The 11,220-nt window shown below is 33.7% G+C and overlaps 3 protein-coding genes across 12 annotated transcripts; 1 reads left to right on the forward strand and 2 right to left on the reverse strand.

Moving 5' to 3' along the window:
- Positions 1-545: 545 nt before the first annotated feature.
- On the reverse strand, positions 546-3,698 carry LOC122536824 (thioredoxin domain-containing protein 12-like). 7 transcript variants are annotated; one of them, XM_043669529.1, is made up of 4 exons: positions 3,539-3,698; positions 1,622-2,453; positions 687-1,038; positions 546-583 (listed from the first exon to the last, which is right to left on the reverse strand). In XM_043669529.1, the coding sequence occupies exons 2-3, from the start codon at positions 1,891-1,893 to the stop codon at positions 714-716; spliced, it is 597 nt and encodes a 198-aa protein (XP_043525464.1). In that variant the 5' UTR covers positions 1,894-2,453; positions 3,539-3,698; the 3' UTR covers positions 546-583; positions 687-713. The 7 variants fall into 7 exon arrangements, with proteins under 7 accessions (XP_043525464.1, XP_043525463.1, XP_043525466.1 ...); XM_043669528.1 differs by having other exon boundaries at positions 3,489-3,698; XM_043669531.1 differs by having other exon boundaries at positions 3,616-3,681.
- Positions 3,699-3,938: 240 nt separating this feature from the next.
- On the forward strand, positions 3,939-8,701 carry LOC122536813 (GPI ethanolamine phosphate transferase 3). Of its 2 annotated transcripts, none has more exons than XM_043669499.1 (5): positions 3,939-4,070; positions 4,221-7,003; positions 7,078-7,248; positions 7,312-7,532; positions 7,655-8,701. In XM_043669499.1, the coding sequence occupies exons 2-5, from the start codon at positions 4,429-4,431 to the stop codon at positions 7,847-7,849; spliced, it is 3,162 nt and encodes a 1,053-aa protein (XP_043525434.1). In that variant the 5' UTR covers positions 3,939-4,070; positions 4,221-4,428; the 3' UTR covers positions 7,850-8,701. The 2 variants fall into 2 exon arrangements, with proteins under 2 accessions (XP_043525434.1, XP_043525435.1); XM_043669500.1 differs by lacking the exon at positions 3,939-4,070 and adding an exon at positions 4,085-4,187 and having other exon boundaries at positions 4,295-7,003.
- LOC122536815 lies at positions 8,471-11,190 on the reverse strand. 3 transcript variants are annotated; one of them, XM_043669505.1, is made up of 4 exons: positions 10,943-11,190; positions 9,008-10,749; positions 8,754-8,819; positions 8,471-8,701 (listed from the first exon to the last, which is right to left on the reverse strand). In XM_043669505.1, the coding sequence occupies exons 1-3, from the start codon at positions 11,049-11,051 to the stop codon at positions 8,754-8,756; spliced, it is 1,917 nt and encodes a 638-aa protein (XP_043525440.1). In that variant the 5' UTR covers positions 11,052-11,190; the 3' UTR covers positions 8,471-8,701. The 3 variants fall into 3 exon arrangements, with proteins under 3 accessions (XP_043525440.1, XP_043525438.1, XP_043525439.1); XM_043669503.1 differs by having other exon boundaries at positions 8,790-8,819; positions 10,943-11,189; XM_043669504.1 differs by lacking the exon at positions 8,754-8,819 and having other exon boundaries at positions 10,943-11,182.
- Between the last annotated feature and the right edge of the window lie 30 nt (positions 11,191-11,220).

Consider the following 11,220-nt stretch of genomic DNA (forward strand, 5'->3'; position numbering starts at 1 on the left):
TTGGTGAGACAGTGTCGGCCAATACGGTGGCATTACGCGATATGGAAACAGTTGCAAACGCAAGCGCCGTCAGGATCGCTAGTGCGAGTTGGTGATAGGTTGATATGCACGAGTGTTTAATGTATGAGCGCAGACTCGTACATCGAGTTCAAAAGGTTACGCCTGCTGCGAACTCGCATTCAGATTGGTTACATATCAATCCATTCAGAGAAAAGTTTCACGATATATCCAAATCGTTCATCATCTTCTTCTTAATTAAAATGATTTGTATCGTTTTGCACAAGGAAACTGGAGTAAAGCAATGATAAAATGTTCAGTGGAAATAGATTTCCATCATTCTACTCACTTAAGACTTCACTTTGGAAAGTAGAAACTTCTGTGATAGTTGCAGAAGTAATTGTGTTGCATTAAGTTTGTTCCTGTTTTTTCTTTTTTTTTTTTTTTTTTTTAATAGATATTTCTCCGGCATCGTTATTACAATTTTTTATATTTTTCTTTGCTGTTTAATTTATCCTTTTTTTTTCTGATAATGAAGAGAAAAAACAAGTGGTATAAACGAAAAAGAAAAGTTGTTCTGCTCTCTCTGCAAAATTCCATACAGGATAAAACAAATTGTAATGCCGTTTCTACTATAAATTATAATTATCATAAATCCGTACGTATGTAACAAATTATACGTGGCTTACAGTTATCGTGCATTTTTCAATCTGGTGTCAATGTAACAAAGTCGGTACAAGAATATCATCTTCCATATCACAATACTCCGGATGTGACGATTGCTCGTACTGAAATATTACCGACAGCGGTTCCGTAGAATAATTCTTCAGAACAAACAGCATAGTATTTATAATCTGCGACGGACTCTTGTAAAAGTATTTATGCTCCTTGTCCGCGTCTACATGCATGTTACAAGCTTCCTCGATGAAGTCGCCGTTAGATCTGAAGAACAGTATTCTAGGAACATACTTTCCATCTGGTTGGAATTTTTCTTTCTCTATGTCTACGTCGTGTCCCATCTCCGCTTTTATCATCACAAACCTGTGAATCATTAACGAAATTATCAATTCCAGTTCCAATAAAATGAATTACAAATCGCAATTTCATAAAATATTGGTATTGATAGTAAGCATTATATATGAGATGAAATTTATATTTATGGATATAAAAATATTTAATTACTTACTAATAGTTAAATATATTTAAATTACTACTAATAGTTAAATATATTTAAATTACTACTAATAGTTAAATATATTTAAATTACTACTAATAGTTAAATATACTTAAATAAATATACATATAATTATATTATTATATTTATAAATAATTATATAGGTGTATAAAAATAATAAATTATATATATAAATATTTAATTACATAATTACACAATAATTTATATAATATAAAATTATATATTACACAACTAATTTATATATTATAAAAATTATTCTCACATATAAACTTTATATTACAAAAAGATTAATGACAAAAGAAAAACCGTTTGAGTCAATTGTATGAAAAATAAAATGGCGCCACTGTAGCGCCAACTGGTGGTATAAATGATAGTTTTGATTTATCTCAGGTATAATCATATCAATGCATGTTTCGATTCGTTACACACCGATCGCTAAGATCCATCAGTCGCACAGACTTGAAGAACTTCTGTTTCAATTTTTGGCAAGAGGGACATTGTGCTTTATAAATCAGTAGAAATATCGGCTTGTTCATGGCACTGGCTTCCTGAAAGCCATACGCAAAGGATTTCCATTTGAACAATTGTTCGAAACTGATCGCGTTGTTCGAACTCCCGGTGTTAATTAGATTATTCCCAACAATCTGATTTGCCAAAGCGATTATGTTCAACGCACCGAGAAATTTGATACACTTGTTCATGACTGAAAATTTTCCTTAGTTTCGTGTGTTACACAATTGAGCCTGAATATCTTCAAATCGTAGGATTTCGATATATATCGTTACGTACAGCCCGATATATCGATTTAATGCAGAATAAAACAGACGAATTAATTTAGTATTATCTCGTGCCTTTTTAAGTATAATCACAGATATATGAATGATATAATTAGTTAGTTAATGGTTTTATTAATACCACAAACGCAATGAAACATATTTGAACTTATTTAGACATAAAATAGCAATGAAGTGAATCACCATAAATGATTCTTTCTATTAAGAAAATTAGTTTCTCAGCTTCTATAATTACAATCATTTCTCTCTAATCCCCAAAGCAAAACAAATTGTAAAATTTGATATATTATTATTTTTATATTCTGTATAAAATTAAATATATTCTTACCGAATTCAACTGTAATAACTCAATAATTCTCAAGATTCAAAACGATGACTTATACTTGCATCAACACGTGTCGTGCAGAGATGAGAAGAGAATGTTCCCCGAAAAGAATGTGGGTCTGGTTGGTTATTTCCAATCCATTCTTAAATTTAAAAATAGCTATTGGTTGAGAGTGTCAACGCAGAACAAACAAAATCTAGTGGTCAGGAGAGAAGGAACTGCTTCCTTTGCTCTTGCATGAGACTTTTCATTTTTGTACAACTATATATAACTGAAAATATACAATTTGCAATTCGTCAGTAGATGGTATTAAAGGTGAAATTTCTGTAGCGGATGAGTTTATGTATAATGTAAGGTTATAAAGGATATAGGTGGAGTGTATTTCGTCTCAGAGTCACTGTCAGATTCATCAATAGGCTGATGCCGGAGACACCTAACCTCACACGCTCGATTTATTAGAAACCTCTAGCTTGGACGAAGAAATGGTCATCTTAGAGATGTTCCGCACGCTGCACGATTAACCTAAAGACCGAACTTGATCCGTAGCTAAGCGGCATCCACTTACGATTTGTGAATATTCATTTCTTTGGAACTGGTATACTACAGATAGACTGCATATGCTAGCCGCTAGAGGCATTAAAATACTAGCGTCGAGTAACGGTGAAACGGTGGAACTAATTTCTATTGCTGTCCTTGTCACAAGCTATTACCCTCCTTGTCTAGCGCACAGATATGTATGTCCTTGTCCCACACTATCGCTCTCCTTGTCTAATGACGCTACACAAGATAAGCACTAGTGTGCGACAAGGACATCCTTCGATCTATTGAAAAAAAAATTCAACTTCTTACACACGCGTTTCTCTGGGACAAAACACACATAGAAAAAAAGCGAGGAGCCTAATTTTAAGGAAACATATAAAAAAGTTCGCAAATTATTCCTCTTAATTAGGTTTTTCTCGTAATTAGTGCGAACTGTCACAAAATGGTCATGGTGGCGCCATCTAGCGGTAGCTCCGTTGTACTAATTATTTATAAAAATACTTATTTCTGCATTTTACGGGTCAAATGGGGTATGAAAAAAAAGTTCAGGGTCTAATTAGGATAATGCAATCACAAAAGTTCACAATTCATTTCGCTAAATTAGGTTTTTCTGCAAATGAAAATTTCTCTGTTTTACGTTATAGTGCTATCGGTTACATTCGCAAATAAATCTGACTCTAATATTACTATAGTTTGCGCGAAATTAGGCACTCACGACTGGCACTACTACTAACGTAAACGAAATTGAAACATTCTTTATATACGTAAACTATATTCAAACAAAATATAAAACGAAAGCTTAGGGTCTCTAAAATCGAAAACGCAACCATAGCAGTTCACAAATGATTCCTTTTAATTAATTTCTTCTCGTAATTTGTGGAAAAATTGTCACCTGTCAATGTTCAGAAGCAATGGTGACGCCATCTATTGACAATTCGGTGGTATTAAAAATAGAAAATTCTATTTTTAGTACCACAGAATTATCAATAGATGGCGTCACCATTGCTTCTGAACATTGACAGGTGACAATTTTTCCACAAATTACGAAAAGAAATTATTTAAAAGGAATCATTTGTGAACTGTTATGGTTGCGTTTTCACAGCATATTCGCGCGGTAGACAAAGAGGGCAACAGCGTGCGATAAGGACAACAATATAAATTAGTTCCTATCCTAGGGGTGATCCACACGATGCATGCTTAACACTGCGTAAAAACAGACGTAAGTTAAGTGAAGTATTTAGAAATCACGGCATGGCGACGCCACTGCGTCGTACTTGAAATTTAGCGCTATGCGAACAAGCACAAAGTTGTACCCTACCACTTGTTCTATTCCCTAGTATGTATTTATATATATATCTTCTTTTTAAAGAAATATGGATCGTCGACCTACCGTCTCATGCTTCTAACGTTTTTTATCCAACATTTTCTGTCTTGTTTTTTGAGTCGAATGTTCGCCGCTTGTTGTGACAATAATGTGACAATGCTGAGGAACAAGATTGCATCGGGAAATAGGTTAGAATCGTGCTGGAGTTATCTTATCAAACGTCAAGAGCAAATAATCGGATCGTAAGAGGAAAATGAGCAAACTATGGAATTATCTGATATTTCAAGGATGGATGTCGTATTTGATGGCGGCCGGTTTGCTGGTTTTCACAAGCGGGTTCCTGCTGAACCGCGTCGTCAGGCCGGAACGCGCCGAATGCAATTATTGCACGAATTCTGACTGCAACGTCGAGCAGCTTCTTCAGAATCCCGATGCTGCCGCAACCACGTGCCTCAAGAGAAAGTCGCGTGTTGTGTTGTTGGTCGTGGACGCTTTGAAATATGATTTTGCACGTTGGCACAATGATAATAGTTCTGCCTCGTCTTATCATCGAAACAAGCTACCGATAATTCATGAGTTGCTGCAGAATCAACCCATGAACTCGCGCTTGTACAAGTTCATAGCCGATCCGCCGACAACAACCATGCAACGATTGAAAGGTCTTACCACAGGGTCGTTGCCAACCTTCATTGACATTGGATCTAATTTTGCTGCTGAAAGTATCGATGAAGATAATATCGTTGATCAGAACACTGCCAAAGGTATAGTTTTCATGGGCGATGACACTTGGACTAACTTATTTCCTGGTAAATTTAAACGTCAGTTTCCGTCACCGTCTTTCAACGTCTGGGATCTAGACAGTGTAGATAAAGATGTTAGATACCGTATATTTTTTGAGATGAAAAAGGAAGACTGGTCCCTTCTTATAGCCCATGTTCTTGGAATTGATCATTGCGGGCATAAACATGGGGCTAATCATCCCGAAATGGCCAGAAAGTTAAATGACACAAATACTCTTATAAGAGAAATCATTGAATCCCTGGAAGAAGATATGGTACTTTTTGTCATTGGTGACCATGGAATGACAGAGAGCGGTGATCACGGTGGTGACAGCAAGAATGAAATCGAAGCTGCCATATTTGTCTATTCTATGGTTCCTCTTATAAAATACAACTCACCCAGCAATATCATGAATCAGATTGATCTTGTTCCAACGTTGGCGTCGATTCTTGGGACACCTATACCATTTTCAAATTTGGGATCTGTTAGGCTTGACTTGATTCCAAGTTCAGCAAAAAATGGAAAATTAGAAGATGATTTATGGTATTTGTTACATTCAGTGTGGAGAAATATTGCACAAACAAAAAAATATTTAAATATATATTCTGCTGATACTTACTTGTTTTCCAAAGAACAGCTTCAGAACTTGGAAAATATTTATAATTATTTGTTTGATCAAACTAAGAGTATTACCACTATTGAAGAATTCGAATCTTTCATTGCAAATAGTCAGAATTATTTTAAATTGCTCAAAGAGACATGTTCCGAAGTTTGGGTTCAATTTGATTCTAGTTTAATGTCAAAAGGTCTACTTTTGATGTTTTGTGCTTTGTTTTTCTTTTATCTATTTATCACAGGCATTCCAGAAAGTCGTATGTCTAAGATATTCCAATCATCGTTTTTACAATTTTCTATTTTAGCAAACTTAATTACTGCATTGACAATGTGTGTTTTGTTTTTCTTTGATATTTTAGAAGAATTCAAGAACACCACATTGTTTTCCACTGGTGCAGTGTCTATAGTATTATTAGTAATATTAATTGCTAAAAATTGGGATGTAATTTCATTGAGTTGGTACGATTGTAGAAAAATAAAAAAATTGATCTATATTACAAGAGTAATACTTCTTTTAACAATATGCAGTCTTTTTTCTAATAGCTATATTGTTGAAGAAGATCGTGCATTATCTTTTTTAATTGTTACACTTTTTTGGCTTCTTATGTTTAATCTTAGAAAAAAAGATACTAATGAAAGTCTAGAAAGAAAAACAAAGCTATTTTTAAAACAGCAGACAAAATCGAACTTGAAGATAATTATAATAATTGTCTTGGTAGCATGCATTTCCATAAGATTATCCTATTACTTCTGGCGTTGTAGAGAAGAACACCAACGTGTATGTTCTATGTTTGTAATTAGCAAAACAGGTTCTATAACATCGGATAACTTAGAACGTATTTTACTTGCCATTACTTTGATTATACTTGCATTGTATATTACAATAATAAGACTGTGGTTACAAAATTGTGGAAACCTTTCTGGTTTCTCTCCTAGTGTTTTAGTAGGCCAATATTGTCCTGTTGTGATAGGTGTTTGTATGGGTTGTTATTGGGTCCTTCAAAGGTTACCAAAATTTCTAAAAGTAAAATTTGCACTATCTTGGCAAGTAAACACATTGCCTAATATAGTATATGCATTGAGTCTATTTGCAATCCTTATACTATATTATCGTCCACTCAGTATATTTCTACTACCAAAGAAAAAAGAATCAATTAACATATACCAAGATGAAAATGTAGTACCTCGATTATTTGAGAAAATAAAAGAGTCAATTTATCGGAAAAATGTAGATGTAGATCAAACACCAATTGTTTATGGCTTGGGTACTGCATATAGTGCCACATTTATCTCATTAAGTGTATTTCTTGTGTTATTATACTCTTTATTGTTAGGGGATATATTATCATCTAGTACTTTCTTAATGTTTATATGTTGTGCCTCTGTTTTGGGCTTATTGGCAATAGAAAGATGCAAAAATGCTAATAGTATATGTAAGTATTCTAATTCACAGATAATATTTAACTGGTTTAATACTGCATTTTTAATATCACAATTTTACAAACAGCTGAACTTGTAGAAGTACCTACTCCTATATTGTTGTGTTGGTTCTTAATAGCAGAATATTTCTTTTATGGAACTGGACATCAACCGACTTTTCCTACTATTCATTGGGATGCTGCTTTTGTGGGAACAGGTGGACATTTCTATGCGAATTTATTACCAGCAATCTTAATAGGTATATATAAGTAATTTCACTTGTATTAATTTGAAATCATTTTCTATAAATCATAATTTCTAGGAATAAACACATTTGGATCACACATTATATTAGGTGCAACATTGCCACTATTAGTTATTGTACCATTTACCTTTTACCTTGTATTTCCAAAGTTAGCTAAAGTAAAGTTTTTGGAAGACGACATGAAAAGAGGAGAATTGCTTTTGTTTGAGCAAGATTCTGTGTTTCATGCTGCAGTATTCTCAGTTGCAGGAAAATATATATTACTTCATGGAATCAGAGTAAGCAAGACTTTTATTATTAACGAGTATAAACTGAATAATTATTGATTATGATTACTGGTAATAATTTGTAATTTAAACATTGTCTTTATTGAGTTTTTATAACTTCGTATACATTATAGACATTCGGCAGTATGCTTGCTGCGACGATTCACTGTCGACATTTAATGGTTTGGAAGATCTTCGCCCCGAAATTAATATTTGAAGGCTTGGGATTGTTAGTAACGTTAAGTAGCGTACTAGCGTCATTTTATATGGTATTCAGAATTGATCAGCAAATGGAACATCTTATATCCAGAATGACAAAAGGCAGATGATAAAATTTTTCACGACGTAAAATGTAATCAATGCAGTAAAGTATCAAAATTTAAAATACAATATTAAATGAAGAATGTGTACAATGACGTTACTTCTGACTTTAGAAACGAAAATTTCTATCAAAAAAAAGGAAAAGAAAATAAAGTTACCAGTACTGCCATTTTCATAATTTTATATAATAATAATTGAATAAATAATTGAAGCAGAAAATTAAAGTAAAGCATTTAGCACACAAGAATAAGATGTCCTTTCCTTCGTTTCTTCAAAGACCAAGCTAATTCTGGAGCTTCCCAACACACTAACGCTATCCTGCGTGCAATGCATTGCTGATTACAGAGAAACAAAGCAACGCACTTGATGCAGGATTGCGTCCATGTGCGCTAATGATTGCTTGATCAATGTACGTACTTGTTTTACCGTTTTAAGTTAGTCATTGTTAACCGTATGTTTTCCATTTTATTTGTTGCAATTGAAATTGTAAATATAGTGCTATTATAAATATAATAGTAAATTTAATAAAAAATATATATATCTTTAAGGTGACATTACTTGTGTAATTTAAAATAATGGAATTTTTTGAACTCTTGACTTTGCCGGTTTATAGTTATACGTTCGCTATATATTTTGCAAAATATGCTTTATTGAAAAGTATCATGAAACGTACACGTTATATATAATATGCAAAAAAATGATCAATTGAAAGATAAAGAATTTGTAATTACAGGTGATAGAAATATTCCTGCTAAGTCAGTAGTCTAATGATGATTGTGATGCCTGTGTCCTCTATTGTCATTTCTCAGGTATTCCATCCAGTTGGCCCATTTATAATAATCCTCATAATCATTGGCATCCTGTGACAAACGAACATGTTTACAATATTCAAAGTACGTAAATTACACATACCTAGTTTTGGTAATTATTATTTTGAAAGACAGGCACCTGCATATTAGGTAATACAGGCATTTGTATCTGGAAACAAATGAAGTTATCATGTTGCATAAGATCTCTTCTCATGATCATTTGTTTTACAATGATACAAATTACTGTCAACTATCATAATTATTTTCCACCATGTACAATATGCAATACACATACGTAGATTTGAAATATTTTAAGAACATTTAATTCGGAACTTTCGTTTTAACTTAAATACTTACAAGTAACTTGATCCCTCCGCCTTGATGTCCAGGTGTAGATCCTCCGCCTGCCTGTACAGATTCTACGGAACCAGCTGGCAAACTCTGATATCCCTGGTGCATTTGCATCTTAACCGAACGTGCTTGTTTTCGATTAGGATTACTTTGTTCGTTTGTAAAAATATCAACATCACTATCAACTTCTCTTTTTATACTTGTTGCATCTTCAGGATAAGAGACAAAAAATGAAGCAGGATTTTTTGGTAGTGATCGAGCCGCTTGTAATCCAAATTTATTATAACTTGGATTGTATGAAGGAGGCACCCCATAATCTAATGTATCTAATTTATGTTTAATAGCATCCAGTAGACTCATATTAATCGGCAAACCACCAGTAGAAGAGAGAATGTCGTTAGTTAATGGATAATTGGCATTAACTGCTTCTCCAGGAGCATTTGTGGATGCTATTTTCGCTTTTATTATGTCTTGAACTGCTAAAGTAATATTTTTTTGTAAATCAGTTAACATGTCAAATACTTGACTCAAAACAGCCATCTTTTGCTGGAAAGGAAACATTCCATCGGCAGTTGGTTTTGCCCATGGACCAGGACCAAAAGGTTTAAATGGTTTCTTTGGTGATAGCGTAGACTTTTCGTAAGAAATCAAATCGTTCATTGTTGTCACCATGTTACCTTTTAAGTCACCTAATTCGGATAATATGCTACTAACAATTAAATCTTTAGCAGAATTGATCGATGAAAAGTCATCAACGGATCGTGCTATTTTTACTTCTGTATTACTTCCATCAGATACTATAGATCTTACCAAGTCGTTTTTAAGATTGACGCTATCATCATCACTAGTTGCTGTAGTTTTATTTAATTTTAAAGTGTCAAACAATTTGTCCAGGAATTCAGATACTTTATCATTATACTCCGTTGGGCTAGGGATTACTGATGATGGTAACCAAAAATTAGGTGGTACAATAGTACTTTTTGCTGTTGGAATTTCAGTCGAACTTGGTGATGGAGTAGAAGTAGCAATATTTTTAAATAGAGTATCCAAGAAAGTAGTTTTTTTTGCTACGAACATAGATGGATCCACTACAGGTCCCACAGGTCCAAAAGGTCCAAAAGGTGCATATGGTCCAAACATTCCTGGTAAATATTGTTTTGGAGCTGTTGGACCTTCTACTTTTTTGAGTAATACACTCACATCTTCTTCTGGTTCCTCAGAAATCGGCGCAAGAGTGGGATAAGGAGGTGGAGGTCCTAAATCTTTTGTTTCTGGCTTAGCGGTATCCATAATTGATCGAAGTTCTGCCATAGCAGATTCGTCTACACTTCTTTTTTTTCTGGAAAATTCATCTTTTGTGCTGTAATCAGGTATGACATTCAAGCTTGAAAATGGAGACATAGGTCCAAATTTAGGACTCATAGGACCAAAAGGTTTGGAACCAAAGGGTCCAAAAATTCCACGTTTATATGGGCTAGCTCCATCATCCACATTATTTTTACTTAGTAAAGACGTTCCATCGGTAGTACTGTACAAAGTTGACCCACTTGCTGCATATGGTATAAGTGGTTTGAAACCCGTAGGATAAGCAGGCCCCAAGCCACCAAATAAATTACTCAGCATATCTGTCTTCTTTGAGATCATCATTTTAGGATCGACGAATTTTGGGAAGAACGGTGACTTTGGCATGTAAGGTACTGCTATAGTGTCTATTCCTGATACTGGTGGTCCAAGAGCTCTTGTATAAACTAGTAGCAGGTTTTTCATATAAAAAAAAACATAAAGAATAATATAAAGTATAGATACACTTTTGTACATGTAATGCTACATGTTGTATATACTTTGCAATTGTAATATTAAAATTTTAGTTTGACAAGAAGTTTTAACTTTAAGATTATTTTATCAGAATTATTTTTTAAAAAATTAAGTAACTTATATTACCAGGTTTTGAAGCAAAACTTGCCCATGGTACTCCTGAAGGACCTTTGAAAGATGCACAAGATAAAACTAACAAATAAGAGAAAAATACTAGACCTTTTGGGAGAATCATTTTACACCAACTTATTGAACTGTATGCCGTTACTGCTTATATAGCAACGGCCAGATAATACTTGCAAAGCTTTTAAGATCATTAACATAGGACTAATATTCTTATTAAAATAATCCATAGCATACAGAAGGTGCACTTGTGTTTTATAATTAGCCAATACAATTTCTTC

The sequence above is a fragment of the Frieseomelitta varia genome, unplaced genomic scaffold (genome assembly GCF_011392965.1).
Source record: "Frieseomelitta varia isolate USP_RPSP 00005682 unplaced genomic scaffold, Fvar_1.2 scaffold_873, whole genome shotgun sequence".
Lineage (NCBI taxonomy): Eukaryota > Metazoa > Arthropoda > Insecta > Hymenoptera > Apidae > Frieseomelitta > Frieseomelitta varia.